This window comes from Enhydra lutris, unplaced genomic scaffold, assembly GCF_002288905.1.
Source record: "Enhydra lutris kenyoni isolate GAN:26980312 unplaced genomic scaffold, ASM228890v2 scaffoldscaffold86, whole genome shotgun sequence".
Lineage (NCBI taxonomy): Eukaryota > Metazoa > Chordata > Mammalia > Carnivora > Mustelidae > Enhydra > Enhydra lutris.
In genome coordinates, this window is record NW_019154170.1 from 5469006 (window position 1) to 5487774 (window position 18769).

Below are 18769 nucleotides of genomic sequence, written 5' to 3' on the forward strand. Positions count from 1 at the left end.
GCAAGTGGCGGCGGCGACGGAGGCAGCTGAGGCGGCGGCGGCGGCGAGCGGGGGTCCGGGCGGCGGCGGCGGCGGCGGCGGCGGGCCGAGGAGCCGGGCGCGATGGAGCGGAAGAGGTGGGAGTGCCCGGCGCTCCCGCAGGGCTGGGAGAGGGAAGAAGTGCCCAGAAGGTCGGGGCTGTCGGCCGGCCACAGGGATGTCTTTTACTATAGGTGAATGAACGTGCCGGCCGGGCAGGGCCCCAACGGGCGCCTCCCAGCGGCCTCTGCGGCGGCCCGGGCGCCTCGACCCGGGCTGCGGCCTGGGCCCCGCGCGTGCGTCGTGCGTGCGTGCGTGCGTGCCGGCGCGCGGCGGACCCGGGCCAGTGCGCGTGCGTGCCCTCCCCCTCCCCCGCGGCCGCGTGGAGTGCGGGGCGGCGCGAGCCGGGCGGCGGCCTTTGTTCGGCGGCCGCGGCACACCGGCCGGCGGGGCGAGGGGCGCCCGGCGCGGGCCAGATGCCGCTGGGAGGCGGGGGTGGGAGCTGGGCTGTCCCTTGGATCACGCGGGGCGCGCGCGCAGCCCGCGGCGGGGGCGCCGGGAGCGGGGGCGGGGGGACCGCGGGACCGTGAGCGCCCCTCCCGCGGGCTCGGCGGTGGGACGAAGAACTGGTGGGCGGCGGCGGGCCGGCCCCGGACAGTCGGCCACCTGCCGTCTGCCCTCCCCCTCCTCTTCCCTTTCTGAGCGCGGCCCGACGCTTTGTGTCCGAGCCCCTGCTGCAGCGGCCTGGGGCGCGCTCAGGTCGCGGACACCCGCCACGTGTTGAAGCGCCCAGAAACCGCCCGGGCGAGGCCGAGGCGGGGCGGGACTACTGTCCCGCCCACCCCACGCTCGGGTCCCTCCGGGGCCTTTGCTGGCCGCCTGGGGGAAGGAGCGAAGCCGGCGGGAAAGGAAGGGCCGGCGCCTCGGCCACGACCCCGGTGCGGGTTCTGGGCCCCGGAAGATCGGGGACCCTGTCATGTCAGGCACTGAAGCAGTGTGACCGCCGCAGCGGCTCTCGGGGTCCCCGTCCTTCGCTGCTGGCCGTCGTGTCCCAGCCGTGCTGGCTGCGGTGGTTCTGTGCTGCTGGGTCCGTGAGGAGCCCCCTCTGTTCCCGCGCGTGCCCGCGCGTCTGTGTCCCTGTCAGAGCGCAAGGCTGAGGCATGTCTCTCCGGCTCCAGCCTTCAGCTGCGCCCGCTGGGGGTCTGGCCCAGGTTCTGGCTGTGCCGCTGGGAGTCAGACCCGCGCCTTCCTTTCCTGGGCGGCTGCGGCAGGCGGCTGCCCGTTGCTCCATGGTTGCAGGTGATGACATCCGCTGAGAAGTGCAGGGCTCTGTGAGGCCGGCCATGGGGTGCTGGGTGAGGCTGGGGCCGGTCCCGGAGGGCCGTGGAGCTGGGAGGGGCTGTCCTGGCGGCAGGCGTGCTGTGCAGAGGCCCCCGGAGGCTGAGCCAAGGGCAGCGGGGTGGAAGCACCTTGAGAACGTTGCTCCACCTCCGTCCCCACCTGTGTGTGCATCTCTCAGGGCCTCAGTCCAGTGGGGTCTTCCTCTGAGGCCCTGGACCTGAGCATGGGGGTCTGTCAAGTGGGGAAAGCCCCAGACAGGGGTACAGATAGACTGCCAGCTTTCCCATGACCACTGAGTGGGAGGAAGTGTCGGGAGAGTCCCCTCCCATTCCCAAGTCTTTGAGTTGGGTGACCCACCAGGCAGGGGGTGTCACCTTCACTCCCGCTGGGAGGTTTGACCTGGAACCATGGTGTTTTCCAGAACATGGGTCTCTGGCCTCTCCACCTACTGGAGCTCCGGCTGAGCGAGGCGGCTGGGGAGGAGCGTGGATGGTTTCTCCTCGTTCTCAGTGCAGAGAGGAGGGAGGGCACGAGGGCCTTGAGTCCAGCAGACCTGGTGTGGGGTCCAAGCCTTGTCCCTAGGAGCACGTGGGCCTCGATTTCCTTGTCCATAGAGCAAGTGGGGGAAGGGAGTGTGTTCTTGGCAAGACTCATGCAGGAGAGGTGGAGCGACCCCACAGATTGTTTTCGGGGGGGCTGGAACATTGGTCTGCAGCCGTGCATTTTCTTTGTGAAAGTCGTGTCTGGCATCTTCTGTCCAGCAGGAGGTTGAGGGGCTGTGGCAGGTCAGTACCCTGACCTCGGGGATAGGTCTTTGGAGGGGTACGGAGTAGGGAGGCCTTCTCCAGGGGACCTCACGTTAGAAGTAGAACCATACTCAGGAAAAGCAGGAGGGACTTAGCACAGTGGCCCCCTTCCTTGGGGCAGCAGGCTGAGGTTGTACCTTGCTGCTGGGGTGTCGTGGGTGCCTTTGCACTGCTCCTGGCGACCCTCGCAGCAGCCCTTCCTGTGATGGGAGGCCGGGCTGCACATCCGACCTGCAGCCATCTTCAGGGCTGGGGCTCAAGGCTGGGGCGCAGCTCCTCGCGCCTCAACCGGCCACCTGACGGGCCAGCCGCAGCCCTGCGTCCCTCCGCCTCTGGCTGCTGGTGTGTGCCCTCCAGCCTCGGCCCCGCTCCCAGAGAGGCCACAGTGCTCTTACTTTCACACGTGCGCTTTCAGAGCTACGGGGGGTGGTGGTTCTCGGTGGGCCGGCAGCGACGTCTTCCGGCGCCAGAGCGGGGCCGCGAACCGCTTTCGCAAGTTGAGATACGTCCGCGCTCTGTCAGCAGCGCGCACCGTGGTGTGCTGTTTTTAGTGTACCCACAGAGTTGTGCAGCCATGACCTCTGTCTAGCTCCAGAACATTCCATCACTCCGAAATGAGCCCTTTGTCCGTTAGCATCACTGCCCCAGCGCCCGGGAGCTAGTCTCTCTCTCTCGAACAGCTTCATTGAGAGAACGATTCACGTGCGGACAGTTCTCCCGTTTGAAGTGCACAATTGACCGGTTTCTAGCACTTTCACAGACGGGTGTGGCCACCTCCACATTTCCCTCACCCCGAAAGCCCCAGACCCTTAACCGCCAGTGCCCTGTATCCGCGGCCTCTTACCTGTGCTCTTTGTCCATTTGCTGTTCTCATGTAGCGGGGGGGGGGGGGGGGGGGGGGGGGGGGGGGGGGGGTGGTGACTGGAGGCAGAGAAAGGCTGGCGCATTCTGAGGCGTCCTCTCCTTCCTCTGTGGCCGTATCTGACCCTGATGCCTTCCTGCTGTTCTGGGCACGTAGGCTCAGTGTGCCCGCAAGCTGGCCCGGTGTGGTGGAGCAGTCAGTCGTCCCGAAGCCAGGAGTCCGAGGCCCTGCGTGCTGGGCTCCTGGTCCTCGCAGAGGCGCCCGGGCCCCAGGGAATCGCCCAGCCTGCAGCCACAGCCCTGCTTGTCCAGAGGCCCTGGTGGGGGTACCAGAGCCGAGTGCAGCCGGCCACTACGTGGGTCCTGATGCTGGAGGGGAGGGGTTTCCTTCTGCTGCGCTTCCACGCTGCCATCCATGGTCCCTGGGAGGCTCGGGGGACAGACGTGCTGTTGCCTGGATTAGAGGCACTGGGCCTGCTGGGCCCCACACGAGTGCTTTCTCTGGCAGCTCGGTGGTTTACCCGCTGGAAGCGTGCAGGTCGGCCGAGCCCTATGTCACAGTCGTGCAGTCCTCACCAGGGCTAACCTTAAGTCATTCCCCCTCCCCAGGTGGGCCCCGTCCCCATTAGCGGTGACCACCCCCCTCCCCAGCCCTTGGCCCCCGCGAGCCCCCTTCCCGTCCGTGGACGTGTCACACACGTGGACTCACACCTTGCATGGCCTGTGTCCGCTTCCCTCCCTGTGCGTTGTGGTCCGTCCTCCCTCCCGCTCGCGGCCAGGGACACTCCTGTGCATGGGGGACCGTGTGTGTACCCGTTTCCCCATCCCAGTGCACATTTCGGCCGCTTTCACCTCACGCCCTCCCTGAGTCAGCCGCTCTGAACACCGGGTGTCTCCCGTCAGGTCGCTGGGCGAGTGGGGCTGCCGTGCCGTCCGTGTCCCAAGTGGCAGGCGGCGCGCCCAGCGGTTACTGACGCCCGCCGGTGCTGTTGGTGCGTTGGGCAGGGCCCCCGAGGGTCGGCGCTCATCTCCGAGAGACAGGCCCACACCGTCCGCGAGCTGAGCGGGATCACGAGCGTCCCCACTTCAGAACACCTGGCCTTGGACTTCCCAGCAGGTCCCGCCGAGCAGCTCTTGGGGTCCTGGCCCAGAAGCCTAACCTGAGATTTGACCGCACCCCCAGGATGTCCTAGTCCGTCCATGGTACCCACGGGGAGGAGACTGGTTAGGGGTTGTCTCTCAGCCACCTGCGATCCTGGGGTCTTTCACAAGAACGTGGCCTAGTTGTGTTTCTGGAATGTTCTGAAATGTGAGCCAGGCTCCTGGGACTGGGCCCCACCCTTCTGCATCAGGGTGTTGAGCCCCGTTCTCAGCGTTGAGGTTTGCTGGGGTTTCCGGCCGGGAGGCAGCCCTGGGGACACGGCAGGGGCTGGCCCAGCACGCCCTGCCCGCCGCTGACCGCCTGTCCGTCCGCAGCCCCAGTGGGAAGAAGTTCCGGAGCAAGCCCCAGCTGGCGCGGTACCTGGGGGGCTCCATGGACCTGAGCACCTTCGACTTCCGGACAGGCAAAATGCTCGTGAGCAAGATGAACCGGAGCCGCCAGAGGGTCCGCTACGACTCGGCCAGCCAGGCCAAGGTGAGCCGTGGGGCGGGACAGGGTGGCCGGTGCGCGGCCCTCCTCTCAGGCTCAGGCGCTCGGGCCCGCGGCGGGCACAGGGGTCACTTTAACACACGATCCATGAATGAAGGTGCCTGGGGGGCCCTGTCTGTGGAGGGCCCAACTGTTGGTTTTGGCTCAGGTCGTGATCCCGGGGTTCTGGGATCGAGTCCCGACGCAGGCTCTGTGCTCAGCGCGGGAGTCTGCTTCTCCCTCTCCCCCTGCCCAGGCTCTCCCTCGTGGATCAGTAAATGTTTGGGGCACCTCGTGGCTTAGTGGTTGGTTGTCTGCCTCTGGCTCAGGTCGTGACCCCAGTGTCCTGGGATGGAGCCCCACGTCGGGCTCCCTGCACAGTGGTGAGCCTGTTCTCTCTCTCTCTCTCTGCCCCTCCCTCCTGCTCTCATTGCACAAGCTTTCAAATGAATAAATTTAAAATTAAAAAAAAAAATCTTTCAAAAAAAAAAAAAGCAGCTCTACTCTTGGGTGGAGAGAGGTTTCCACGGTTCAGTCTGTCATGCTACTAAGGGCGCCTCCGTCTGCTGAGAGAGGCGTGGAAGCTACAGAAAAGTGGAAGGAAGGAGAGCACCCACCTTCACTTTGTCCTTGGGAGAGGCCACAGGTCCGCAGCCCCTGGCCGTCCCCGGTGTGCCTGTCCCTCTGTCCCCCCAAACCTGGCCGTGCTGGCATCCCTGTAGGGACTGGAGGGCAGCCTGTCTTCAGTGGCTGGCGGGCCACATGCAGGTGCCCAGGAACCCTGTGTCTCTGATGGGCGTGTGTGCTGCAGGACAGTCGCGGCAGGGCCTCCTCTACACCGTGCTCCGGGGAGAACATGGTACAGGAGGCCGGGTGGGGTTCACCCGGAGCCCCAGCACGCCCCCGCTGTGGGCAGCAAGGAGACTGGGCTGCACTTGCTGTCACCCCTGGCTCTGGGGAGGGTGTGGGGGACGCTGGTGACTGAGGGGCACGGGGTCTGTTCACCAAAGCCCACGGGGAGGGGTCTTCCCACTGCCTGGGAGAGCCCGCTGAGGCCCGGGGCCGCCGTGCCAGCTTCCATGTCTCCGTAGGGCAAGCCGGACCTGAACACGGCCCTCCCCGTCAGACAGACGGCGTCTATCTTCAAGCAGCCAGTGACCAAGATCACCAACCACCCCAGCAACAAGGTGAAGAGTGACCCACAGAAGGCCGTGGAGCAGCCTCGGCAGGTGAGCCCCAGGCCCCGTGCACGGCCCCAGGCCGGGTCCTTGTGGGCAGCGGGGTGGCAGGGTCCCGTGTCATTCGTGTCCCCCCGGGGGCATCAGGGCATCGCCACCTAAGTGACTAGTCAGATCTGTGTGTCTGCCCCCACGCTTCGGACCGTGCCTCTCCGCACGCGGTCCCCAGAGTCCCGCGGTGCCGTCTGGGCGTGTGAGCTCCTCGCTCTGTGGGGCCGCAGCGTCCTCTGCCTCACACGTGCTGCCTGGCCGTGGTGGGGTCTCTGGGGGGCCTCGCAGCTCAGCCCTGGGTGGACGGTGGACTGAGAAGTGAAGTTTCAGGCTGAAGGGGGTTCTGCCTCCCTGGGGTTGCGCCGTGGTTTGGGAGCTGTAGATGGTCAGCATCGATGGCAGGGCTGACACCCCGGGTCGCGGTTTCTATGGCCTCAGAGGACGGGTATGGCGGGAAATCCCACGGGTCCCACCGCCCCCTCGCTCCTAGGCAGGTGGGTCTGGCATGTGGGGGTCAGAGGTCACACTGAGATCGCTGCCCCATGTGTGGAGGGCTCCGCTGTCATTGGGACTGGCCAGGGCTGCCGCTTGTAGGAACATGCCCCTCAGCTCTGTGTTTCTCTGTCTGGTGACAGCTTTTCTGGGAGAAGAAGCTGAGTGGTCTCAATGCCTTCGACATCGCCGAGGAGCTCGTCAAGACCATGGACCTCCCCAAGGGCCTGCAAGGTAACCGTAGGGGGCGAGGGTGCCAGGCGCAAGTGCTCCTACAGGCAGAGGGGTGGGGGGCCCAGTGTCTGGCCCCGCAGGGGTGAGGCTCCCCTCCGTCCAGGACGGGGCTGGTCCGGGCCCTGGGCCCCTGATCCTGGAGACCAGCTGGCGGGCCTGCCGCAGCACAGGTGGGAGGCGGCTCACAGGCTGTGGGGGGGGGTGGCCGGCAAAGACGGGGCACATGTGGTTTTGCTTCTGCACCGTAGAAACACTGCCGCTCTATCACGGGTGGGCGCGACTCTGCTTCCGTCGCGCGGGGCCTGAGCGTCCGTAAGGGCAGATCGGGGTCAAGACCCGAGGCTCTGGGAGAGGGGCCTGAGGTGCCTGGTGGTGACCACCCCGCTGTGCCGGCAGGCGTGGGGCCAGGCTGCACGGATGAGACCCTGCTGTCGGCCATCGCCAGCGCCCTGCACACCAGCACCATGCCCATCACCGGGCAGCTCTCCGCCGCTGTGGAGAAGAACCCTGGGGTGTGGCTGAACACGGCCCAGCCCCTCTGCAAGGCCTTCATGGTGACCGATGAGGACATCAGGTACTGCTGTGCACGCGTCCCCCGGCCCGTGTGAGCGCCCCCGTCTCCCGCAGTCCCACGTCTGTGCCGGCGCGCTCCGGGGCTCGAGCGGGCGTGGCCACAGCAAGGGCAGATTTGCACCAGCAGGAGCTTTCCCGCGAGTCTTGAGTTTGGGGCAGGCCAGAGGCAAGGCGGCCTGCGGAGGGGATGGGAAGCGTGCATGTTCTCTCGGGACGTTCTTGGGAAGAGAAAGTGATTGTTGACCTGTGCGGACAGGCTCGCGGCGTGGCCTGCCCGTCCTTGGGCTCAGGAAGTCTTGCAGGTGCCTGCTGGGCGGGTTCGGGGGAGCAGTGGGGAGAGGGGTACCGCCAAACACGCCACAGGCCCCGAATGCCAGCCCAGGTTTAGGCTGGACCCTGCGGCTGCTGGGCCTCGGAGGGGCTTCCCAGCCAAGCCTGGTGCAGGTGGGCTCTGGGCAGGAGGCCCCCATGTGCCAGAGCCATCTGGGAAGACGTCCCGGGGAGGAGATAGTGTAGTGTGAGCTGGCAGCAGGGTCAGAAACCTCTAGAAGCTCCAGCCAAGAGGGACCTGTGTTCTCACAACTCAAGTGTCAACACGCCGCTGAGTTCAGAACAAGTTCATGGCTTTCTGGAGCCCACGCACAGAAGGGCTGGGAGCGCCGGCGCCGTGGCCAGGAGTGGCTCACAGTTGGGGTCGTAGGTGAATGAGCCTCCCGTGTCTGAGTGGGGAAGACACAGAGTCACCCACCAGCCCGTAGAGGAGCTCGTCTCCAGGGAATGGAAAGTGTAGGAAAAGAACACAATCGTCTGCAAAGACGAGCGGGTTTTTAAAGCCGAGGAGAATGTCTAGAAATAGGAAAAGCCACAGAAAGGAGAACGTCACGTCATGAGTTAGGTAGTGGGTCTGGGCCCGTCTGGAGAGGAGTTGGGGGGTCTGGGCCCGTCTGGAGAGGAGCTGGGGGGTCTGGGCCCGTCTGGAGAGGAGATGGGGGGCTGCCGGAAGATGGAGCCGGCGCCGGCCCAGCCTGGCGCCAGACAGCGTGCCGGCTCCTATTCTGCTGAGGGTCTCGGCCACAGGGAGGGAACGCGGAGGGTCTCACAGCCTAGGCTGGTGGCCTTCTAGACAGCCGTAACAAGGCAAAAGACCCAAGAAAGTCGTTCTCCATCTAGAATTCTCCACCAAAATTCTGCCACTCGCTGGATGAGTGGCCCTGGCTAGCTGCGGTGACCGAGCACCGTTGTTCCTTTTCTCTTTGCAAACCGCGCTCGAGCAACAGTGAGGGGTGTCACACGCGCCCATGCACCGGGCCCCGGGCGGACGGCAGACAGGTGTGCTGGGCAGCCGCTGCCTACAGGCCGGCCGGTGGGGGGCAGCCACGGAAGGCAGCCAGGTGGGGGGACCCCTGCCCCCCGTGTCCGCCAGCGGAGGCGGAGTGTAGGGCCCAGGAGCGGAGCCACAGGGCCGCGGGCTGTGCGCAGGCCACTGTGCAGCCCGGGTGAGGCGTGAGGGCAGAGGACGCTCCCGGGGTGGCGCGTGCCCGGCCAGCGCAGCCCGTGCGTCCACAGGAAGCAGGAGGAGCTGGTGCAGCAGGTGCGCAAGCGGCTCGAGGAGGCGCTGATGGCCGACATGCTGGCCCACGTGGAGGAGTTGGCCCGGGACGGCGAGGCACCTCTGGACAAGGCTGGCGACGACGACGACGACGACGACGACGACGAGGACGACGAGGACGAGCCCGACCAGGACCAGGAGATGGAGCACGTGTAAAGCAGGTGCCGGCGCTTGGGCGGGGCCACGGGGAGGAAGGACGTGCCCCGTGCAGGGGGTGGCTCCCAGCCCGGGTGTTGACGGCGCCCTCTCCCCGTCTCTCCAGAGGCCCCGTGGAGGCCTGCGTGCGGGCAGCCCCTGCAGACTCCGCTGTCTCTATACTCGGACCAGGCTTTGGGGCCCGGCCCAGCAGGCCGGGGATGATGGCAGCCCCTCCTAGGCCTTCCCAGGCGTATCCCCTCCTCTGGGTCCACGGGGGCACGGCTGGAGGACAGTTCCTGCCTGACGGGCCCCCACGTTTGCTCTCCTCTGAAGGGTCTGGGTGCAGAAGCCCCCGTCGCCCTGGGCCTGGCTGCGGTGGGCCCTCCTTGGAGCCCCCCCCCCCACCCTGGACTCGGGGCCAGCCTCGTCCCCACGGCCGCGTCACACAGGACAGCTGCCGCGGGGCGGCCTGTGAGGGTCCCCAAGTGGCTGGAGAAATATTTTTTGGAACAGTCTTGCTCCTTGCTCCTAGCGTGTGAGGGACGCTGCTCCAGGGTCCGCACATTAGCCCTCCAGGAAGGGGGTGCGGGAAGGCTGCCCTGCGCGCCCACTGGCGGGCGAGGCCGTGACCGCTCCGAGCTCATCTGAAGGCAAACGCACAGCCCAGACGTTTTCCTTCAATAAACCCATGTACAAACGAGGCTGGACGTCCGCTCGACTGCTCAGCCCGTGTGTCTGCTGCACGTGGAGGCGAACTTTGCCTTTGTGTCGGGGGAGCTCACTGTTGACAGCGCAGCCGACCCTGCCCGCGGTCAGCTGGCCACCGGCGCCAGCCAACTCCTGGCCAACATCCCGGGCCGGGGCTCCGAGGCAGCTGTGCTACCGGCCAGGGCTCCTCGTCCCCCTCCCCCTGTGGCGGGGACGGTGACACCCGGCGCTCAGGGCCAGAGCTGGTGCTGGGGCCACGGCCTCTCCGGCGTCCTGTCCTGGGTTGTGTTCTGTGGGTCCAGCGTTTCCAGCACCCGGTGCCCAGAGCAGCGGCCTCAGAGGAGCTCGGGGTGCGGAGGCTGTTGGAACCGTGTCACTCCGCCTGCCACCTCTTAGCCGGAGTGCCTTGGGTGAGGGGAGCCCTCCCGTCCCTGCTCAGCCCCGGCCCACAGCCCGAGACTGTTGTGTGGGACCTGGGCTGTTGCGTGTGTGGCTGTCACCCTGGCTGATGCGGAGGGTGGGGTAGGTATTGGGAGGCACCTGGCGGTCCGAGGACGCCGGCCCAGCTCTGCACACGGCAGCATCGGGCCCGGCCCATCAAAGCACAAATCCTCCGGGACCAGCGTGGGAGTGCGTGCAGGCCCGCAGGGGGGCGCGGGCCACCACCGGCCCCCAGGAGGGCCCCTCCCCTGCGGCCACATGGCCTTCTGCCCTTCAGAGGTCACAGCTGCTGAGGGAGCTCTGTCTGGGGCTGGCCCCTGCATGGGCCTGAGGTCCAGGTGCTGGGGCCCCCTGCCCAGCGGGGGGGACTGTGGGGCCCGGGAGGCGCCGTGTCCTGTGGGCGACTGTTGAATAAAGCCGTCTCAGTGAGTGTGGTTCGGAGCTTTCACTGTGCAGACCCACAGCGCTGTGTCTGGGGAGATGGACCCCAGGCCAGGACTTCAGCACCCGGTTTCATGTCGGTCACCTTATCGTGAGCTGGATGACCAAAGGGGACCCGGGGGATCGATTGGCCTTTCCCAGGGAGGATGGGGTTCAGCTCCCAGCACCAGGCTCAGAGCCCCCAGGGCGCGCGTGCCCTCCATCCCGAGTCTGCAGTGAGGGTCCCCCTGGGGCCGGCACTGGCAGGATGACTGGGAAGGGCGCCCGTAGGGAAGTGACCCTACTGGGCCCAGTGCCTGGCCGCCGCCTGCCCATACACAGGCCTCAGAGGGTCTGCCCTGCTGCCTGGACCCAGCAGGTCTTCTGTCCCCATCTCACAGCCGGTCAAAGCCTGGCCTGCAGCCCCAGCCTCCCCAAACTCCTCCCAGGCTTGGGCTCTACCCTGCAGTCAGCCCCGCCCTCCTGGAGGGGCTCAGCTCCCCTAAGGGAGACAGGCTCAGGGTACCTGGCTTGCCCAGGGGACCCAGCTGGAGGGACCATCCTAGCTGAGAACTTGGGTCTCCCTGACTCCCCAAGTCCAGACCCAGAGAGGCCTTGAGGGGCCACGAATCCTGGGAACCTCAGAAGCTAGGACGGGCCCAGGGTCCCAGCCCAAGGGTCCAGCCACACAGCGGACAGGACAGTGGTCTGGCGTCCCCACCCCCACAACAGGGCCCTCGCCCCAGAGCCCATGCTGACCCTAAGCTGGGGCCCCCACGCAAACTCTCTTCCCAGAGAGACCCCGGCGGCAAGGGCCCAGGAGGGGATCCCAGGCAGCCTGGTGCCCTGCTGCGTCCAGCTTCAGTGTCTGCCGGCGCCACATGCTGGGGGCCGGGACCGCAGATCAGAACCACCCCTGGTCCCCGCCTGGTCCGCTCAGTCGCCCCCACTCCCAGGGAAGGCACAGAGCTCTCCAGGCCATGTTTCCCCCCGCCCGACGCCGTCGAGGGTCCCGGGACACCTCACCTGTGCGAGCCTCCCACGGCCATGGCAACGAGCCTCCAGCAACTTGGCCACTTGAAACCGCACGGGTGGGTTCTCACAGTTCCGGGCCCGGAAGTCCTAGCGGCGCAGGTAGGACTGGTTGCCCCCACCCAGGCCCCAGGGAGGCCCCGGGTCCTGCCCTTTCCTGGCCCGCGGCCCCCCTCCATCCTCCCTGCCAGCAGCGTGGGGTCTGCCCGTCTCTGGGACCCCCGCCCTCTGCCTCCCTCTGGTGAGGATGCCGGGCACCCTGGGAACCCAGGGTCACCCCCACCTTGGGGCGGTGACAAGGTCCCCTCTGCCACAGGAGGGGACATGTCCTGGGTCCCAGGACCAGGACAGGGACATGTCTGGGGGACAACTATAGTTGTCCAACCGCATTACCCTGAAGATGAGGTTCCTTATCTCTTTGGGCAGCCTGTGTCCTGGCATGCCCATCTGTCCCTTCCTTCCACGCTCCCTCTAGCCCCAGCCTCTGCCCGCACTGGCCCCTCGAGGGTGTGAGCACTTGGCTTCAGAAGCCTGGGAACCGGTCAGCTCAGGATCCACTGAATTGAGGAGGAAGGGACCCTAGGGGTGACAGGAGGCAGTGACATGAACAGAACAGGCTGGGAGTTTACTGGTCCAGACCTGGCCAGACGGGCTGGAGCAGAGGGACCAGCTTGCTCCGATTTCTAGAATAGTCCAACAGGATGGCCACCAGCCATAGAGGACTCCGTTTCGGTTGGTTACAACCAAAATACCTGACCAAAATACCAGCTCCTAGACCGGACACAGCATCTGGAGAACATTCCATCACCTGGAAAGTTCTATTGCCTGGTACCGTTCTAAATCAGGGACTCAGCCTTGGCCAGGGCCGGGCGGTGGGGGTGCCGCTCAGACGCTGCCTGGAAGATCCCGTAGCGCCTGGTCCAGATTCAGGCTCTCAGAACGCGGAAACAACCCCAGGGTCTCAACGAACAAACGGAAACTCGGCTGTGAGTGGGAGCGAGGCGCCCGTCACTGCCCCGGGGGTGGACCCCAAGCCCACGACGCCTGGGGAGGGACCCAGACACAGAAGGCCACCGTGATTTCTTTTTTCCAGTGTGGTGTTAATTTTATGTCACTGGCTGAGACTGAGGGACACCCAGACAGCTGGTGAACGTGAGTTCTGTGGGTGCCCGCGGCTGTTTCTGGAAAAGATGAGCATTTCTTTTTTTTTTCTCTCTCTTTTTTTTTTTTTTTTAAGATTTTATTTATTTGACAGAGATCACAAGTAGGCAGAGAGGCAGGTGGAGGGGGGGAAGCAGGCTCCCCACTGAACACGATGCGGGGCTCGATCCCCGGGCCCTGAGACCATGACCTGAGACCATGACCTGAGCCGAAGTCAGAGGCTTTAACCCACTGAGCCACCCAGCGCCCAAGAGATGAGCATTTCTTCAGCAGACGGAGAGCAGACCTCTGCTGGTCCACGCGGGCACCCGTTCCAGCCACTGGGGGCCTGAATGCAACCCGAGATGGAGGGAGGGCAGACTGCTTCCCCCTCCCCAAGCTGAGCCGAACGCCTGGTCCTGCCTCGGACGGCCCCGGCCACGGATGAGGACTGGTCACGCCTCAGACCCTCTCGGGTCTTCAGCGCGACTCCGTAACCGGGGAGCCAGTGTCCTTGTCTCGAGTCTACCACTCTGTTTCCCCGGGGACGCCCCCCGACCCTGTGCACGAGAGGTCAGGACAGGTCAATCCACCGAGCCAGAAAGCCGGTTCTCGGGCACCAGGGCTCAGGGGTTAGGAGGGGGGGCGCTGCCGATGGGGACGTGGTTTCTTGTCTGCATAACGATAATGTTCTAATGTCGACAGTCTGGTGATCACACAAGTTCTCAAATTTACTAAAAAGTAAATTCAACTAATTAAAAAGGCCAACCTGGGATGCACACGAATTACCTCTTGATTCCAACGACAGGAAGACGTCAGGGTCTCGGGAGCCTGAAGCGTGTGCAGAGACCCCAGCCGCTTAGGAAGGAGACGGAGGGTCCCCCGCCACGGCTACAGGGGGAGCTGGCGGCCTGAAGCGCGGACACACAGCTGCCCGGCCAGGGATCTTTAAAAAAAGACAAAAATTAACTTAGGCTGAGTTCAAGAAACGTGCCGACCGTGCACCGGGAGGCCCCGCAGAGCCAGCCCGTCACCGCAAAGCCCCGGAAGGAGGCCAACCTGGTCCCAGGGGCTGGCGGCGCAGGGCGGCCCGACACGGGGGCCGACAGAACCGTCCAGGGTGTCGACCGGGGAGAGTGGAGCTGGTCACTCGGACAGTAAAAACAGGTGTGTTTTCTGGAACGAACGCAACACTGTCAACGAAGGGGGATTCAGACACACACTTGAAACGAGAAGAAGACAGAGGGGCTTCCTTGCCTGGGGACTGTCTCAGCAGTGCCTGGTGCGCCAGGTCGAGCTCGCGTCCGCCCCAGACGGCCCCCAGCACGCGCTCCGGTCAGCAGTGAGGCTGAAAATAGACACCGTCCGGGGAAGACAGTTCTGCAGTTTTATATTTTTCGGCGACTTTTCCTCCCCTTGACTGTCCTTACTCTTTCGGATGCACCCACGAGGAGGGGCGCTGCTGACCCTGCCCCCAGCTCGGGCAGCACGGGCACAAGCCTGGGCCCCCCGCGGGTTTCCTGGAGCTGGGGGCCCAAACGCGGCATTTCCCCAAGGTTTGAAGAACTGTTTTAAAAAAATTGGGGGCGCCTGGGGGGCTCCGTGGGTTGAGCCTCTGCCTTCGGCTCAGGTCATGTCTCAGGGTCCTGGGATCGAGCCCCGCATCGGGCTCTCTGCTCAGTGCGGAGCCTGCGTCCCCCTCTCTCTCTCTGCCTGCCTCTCTGCCTACTTGTGATCTCTCTCTCTCTGCCGAATAAATAAATAAAATCTTAAAAAAAAAAAAAAGTTAAAAACGAAGAGGGCAACTCCCATGAAAATCCTCCCGGGGAACAACCACACCCAGCCCCAGCCCCCAAGCAGACCCCCTGTTGCTGTTTCGGTGGTTTCTTTTGGCATTTTCCTTCATGCTGCTTTTTATCCTTGTTCCCCAGCCCCCAACCCCTGCGAGCCCCCTTCCCGTCTATGGAGGGGCCTGGTCTGGGCGTATCACACGTGTGGACTCACACCCCGCGTGGCCTCCTGTGTCTGGTTCCCTTCCTACACACCGTGGGCTCAGGGTCCATCCCTGGGGCAGCGTGTGGGGGCCTCACTCCTGCTGGTGGCCGGGGACGATCCCGCGCGTGGGGGACGCGTGTCCATGGACCCACGGACGGATGCCTGGGTCGTCTACACCTTCCGGCCGCGGTGAACACGGGTGTACCAGCTTCAGTCCGTTCTCCGTTCTGTGGGTTCGTGGCGGGCAGAGCGCCTCTGACATCCTGCCCCGCCAAGGGTCTGTCGCGAGCCAGCCGGAGGGCAGCCCCAGCGGGAGTCCCGTCGCCGAGCTCCCACACGTTCACCAGCGCCTCCCTCCTGCAGGACAAGGTAGAGAGAAGGGATGCCCACCTCACCTCACTCAGCTTTCCCGCTGTCCTCGTTCACAGACACTTGCAAACGCATCTCTCAAAGGACACTTTTTATAACTTAAAAATATGGTTTTTTTTGTTTGTTTTGGTCATGGAAGGTTCTGAAATACGGTAAACAGACAGGTGCAGCCCAGGGGCCGACACCTGGGCTGGTGGAGGCCGCCCAGGGCCCGCGCCACCTCCCAGCTCCACCCCTGCTCCCACACTGTCTCAGCCCTCTGCCAAGAGGGGTCTTGGACGCAGAGCAGCGTTCGCAGGATCTGACCGTGACCTTTGTCTGCGCCACCTGCCCTGGCCGCACACGGGCTGGCACGGAAGGGTAAGCAGTCCTCAGCCGCAGCGACTGTGCCCAGGGACTCTGTCCCAGGACGGTTTGGGTCGTCCTGCCCCGGGAGGTACTGTGGGCTGCACTGTGTCTCCCCACAGAACACTGTTCCTGTCCCAACCCCTCAACCTGCGAATGGGAGCTTCCTTGGAAACAGGGTCTTGGCAGATGTCGTTGGTGAAACTGAGGTCCCGCTGGGGCAAAGTGGTCCCAAATCCTGAGAGACAGAGACGGGGACGCAGACGCATGGGGAGAAGCCGCATGACCACGGAGGCAAACCGGGGCGATGTGTCCACAGCCAGGGGACGCCAAGGACGGCTGGCCACACAGGAGCCAGGAGAGGCAGGAAGGACCCTCCTAGAGCCTTCAGACACCGGATGGTCCTGCCACACCTTGACCTGGGACTTCTCGGCCGAGGACTTGGAGAGAATACACGGGGGTTTAAAGCCACCCAGTTTGCGGTAATTTGCTAAGACCACAGGAAAGTCACATGCAGGGGTTGGCGCTGGTGGCTCCAGGAATCACGGAGGGGGGTCCAGGGATACTGGTGGACACACACGGTGCCCAGAACAGCCCTCCACCTGAGAATGACCCGCGGGCGTGTCAGCAGTGCCAGGCAGAGCGCCTGTCCCCGCCCACCGTGCTGCGGCGTGGCCTTAGCCCATCCCCCACCCCACCGTTTCTGCCGTTTCAAGCCATACCACGGACACCACCCTCTTCCTCCCAAGTACCTCAGCCTGCAAACTGCTCACTGGTCAACAGTTTACAGATCTTTTTTTTAATGATATTATTTATTTATTTGACAGAGAGAGCGAGCGAGCGCACACAAGGAGAAGCAGGCTCCTCACCGAGCAGAGAGCCCAACATGGGGCTCAATTCCAGGACCCTGAGATCATGACCTGAGCCAAAGGCAGATGCTGAACCAACCAAGCCCCCCAGGCGTCCCTAACATGTGCCACCACAGGGCCATTCCTGCCCAATCCCTACGGACACCAAACCGGCCAGCACTCGCCAGTCCTGACCATGTGGAGCGCCGGTTCCCCTCTCCTCCTCTGACTCCTAATCTCTTTGTCCAACGGCCTCCTTTGGAACTGGCCATAATCTCTGCTCCTGATGGCTGGCGGTCCACAGCTGAGCACTCGACGGCACCCCAACCCCACGTGCCAGTGCCCCTCTGCACAGTGCCTGGCACCGTTCCCTTCCACTCGCCTTCCCGAGGCACCATGCACTTCCTCCCTCGTTTTGCTGGAGCGCATCCTGTGGGATGCCGAGCAGATGGGTGAAGACCTCCCCGGCCCGAAGCAGCTTGCTCCAGCGATCCCTCTCCCCTGGAACCCAAGCCTTCTTTTTCCTGATTGTTCGGAATATGGCCTGGAAGCACCCGGGGGTCCCAATTCCGCTCACCTTCCCAGGACAAGCGGCAGGGTCCTGGCTATCCCCTTCCATGATTTCCAACTTCCCTCCATTCCCCCTGATCTCTCTGGGGTTCTTGGACTATTCCTCTGTTTTCTCCCTCCTCTCCCAGTTCCCACGTGTCTTTTTTTTTTTTTTAAAGATTTTATTTATTTATTTATTTGACAGAGAGAAAGATCACAAGTAGGCAGAGAGGCAGGCAGAGAGAGAGGAGAAAGCAAGCTCCCTGCTGAGCAGAGAGTCCGATGCGGGGCTCGATCCCAGGACCCTGAGACCATGATTTGAGCCCAAGGCAGAGGCTTAACCCACGGAGCCACCCAGGCGCCCCTCCCACGTGTCTTTTGCCTGACTTTCTGTATCTCTCCAACTGAAATCTTCCAACTTCCAGTTGAATGACCTACTGTGCTAACTGCCAAGCTCTCTCATTCTGTCACCTTCCCGTTGGCTGGATGCCCGCAGTGTGAGCTGAGCCCGCCCGCCTGCCCCCCAAGGACACTGGTGTCTCCGGGGAGGGGGGTCTGGGAGCTTGGGGCAGGGTCCCTTAGGCCGCTGTTCTTGTTTCTCCCCCATCAGTAGATGCTGCCTCCCCTCCCAAGACCCCCAGAGGCAGGCACATGTGTATGGGGCCCGGGAGCAGAACGGAAAGCAGAAAGGCACCCAGCTCGTCTGAAGACCTCCCCATGGGGACTGCTGGGGTCAGGGGGTGCTCTAAGGAACATATATATGGGTGCATGACCTCCAGAGTACATCCTGGAGCAGACCAATTCTCCCTTCACGTCTGACTTCTCCCCACCCCATCCCCTGCTCCCTCCTGAGCCCCCTTCTCAGCACTTACCCCCTTGCCTCCTTTTGTTTCTCCCTCTCCCTCCAGCTCACCAAAAGGGCAGCCCACCAGCTTCCACCCTGGCTGGGACCCCAGGAAGGGCCAAGGCCTAGCTCTGAGAAAAGGTACTGATGGTGAGTGCTGGGGGTAGCGGGGAAGAGGGACTTGAGGTTGGCCAGCTGGGCCTGACCCATCTGGGCCCTGTTTCTCAGGGACAGGGACAAGGTCTGTGGCTGGGAAACAAGGAGCAGGAGCCCAGGTGCCAACCGATCACAGGAGCAGGCAGATCTGCAGGTCCCTCCAGGTCTTCAGGGAACTTGGTCCCATGGGGAGGGGACGGGACATAAGTTATTATGAAGTAATTAAGATTCATCAGTGTTTAAGTGCCCAAAAGAGAAGCCTGGGACCCGAAGAAAGGAACTTGGGCTGGGTGTGACTTGGGGGTCCAGGATAGGGCGGGGAAGGGTTCTAGGCACAGGCAAGGAGGAGGAAGGCGCGAGGGCCAGTCTGAGCGGGTGGGGAAAATGCGCGCCGTGGCTCGGGTGCTACTCGGAGCAGGGGATAGGGACCCACGGTCAGGGGGAAAGCCGCCGGCAGGCAGAAGGGGCAGGCTGCTCCCGCTCCCACCTGGGGAGCTGGTGTCCTCCGCCCCGGGATCCCCAGACAGGCCCGGGGTCCGCCGGGAGGCTGCGGGCAGACGCACCGGCGGCGGGCCAGCCTGCTCCCAGCCCGGCGACCGGGAGAGCCCGCCCAGGGAGAAGCCGGGGCGCTCCTTCCCCCACCGCGGGCCGTTGGAGGGAGGGCCGCCGGGAGGCTGGCGCCGGGCACGCAGGGCAGGGGGCGCCCCGGGAGCGGCAGGGTCCTCCGGCCACCGGAAACCAGCCCCTGCCGGGGAGCACCGCCGCCCACGTGGCGGAGGCTTCGGCTCGGGCCACCTCCTCCCCGGGGCGCCCGCCGGGGGCCGGGCGCGCGCGAGGGGAGGGGGGCGCTCGGGCCGCCCGAGGGGTCGCGCGCAGAGGTTGGGGCGGGGGGCGCGCCGGGGCCCCGCGAGCACCTACCTGCGGCCGCGCCCGCGCCCCGCGCCCGCCACGTGACCACGCCCCGCCCCGCGCGCGCGTGCGCCCTGCCGGC

General features: G+C 64.7%; 2 protein-coding genes across 6 annotated transcripts in view; both read left to right on the forward strand.

Moving 5' to 3' along the window:
* LOC111161707 (methyl-CpG binding domain protein 3) lies at positions 1-10510 on the forward strand. 5 transcript variants are annotated; one of them, XM_022525571.1, is made up of 7 exons: positions 1-212; positions 4503-4662; positions 5748-5885; positions 6521-6611; positions 7008-7185; positions 8751-8954; positions 9056-10510. In XM_022525571.1, the coding sequence occupies exons 1-6, from the start codon at positions 103-105 to the stop codon at positions 8947-8949; spliced, it is 876 nt and encodes a 291-aa protein (XP_022381279.1). In that variant the 5' UTR covers positions 1-102; the 3' UTR covers positions 8950-8954; positions 9056-10510. The 5 variants fall into 5 exon arrangements, with proteins under 5 accessions (XP_022381279.1, XP_022381280.1, XP_022381278.1 ...); XM_022525572.1 differs by having other exon boundaries at positions 9265-10510; XM_022525570.1 differs by having other exon boundaries at positions 8751-10510.
* Positions 10511-14809: 4299 nt separating this feature from the next.
* Positions 14810-18769, forward strand: part of LOC111161653 (mex-3 RNA binding family member D) — a 16484-nt gene continuing 12524 nt past the window's right edge. The window contains exons 1-2 of the mRNA XM_022525418.1: positions 14810-14856; positions 15292-15396. Coding sequence (XP_022381126.1) covers positions 14810-14856; positions 15292-15396 — 152 coding nt within the window. The remainder of the gene's footprint in view (positions 14857-15291; positions 15397-18769) is intronic.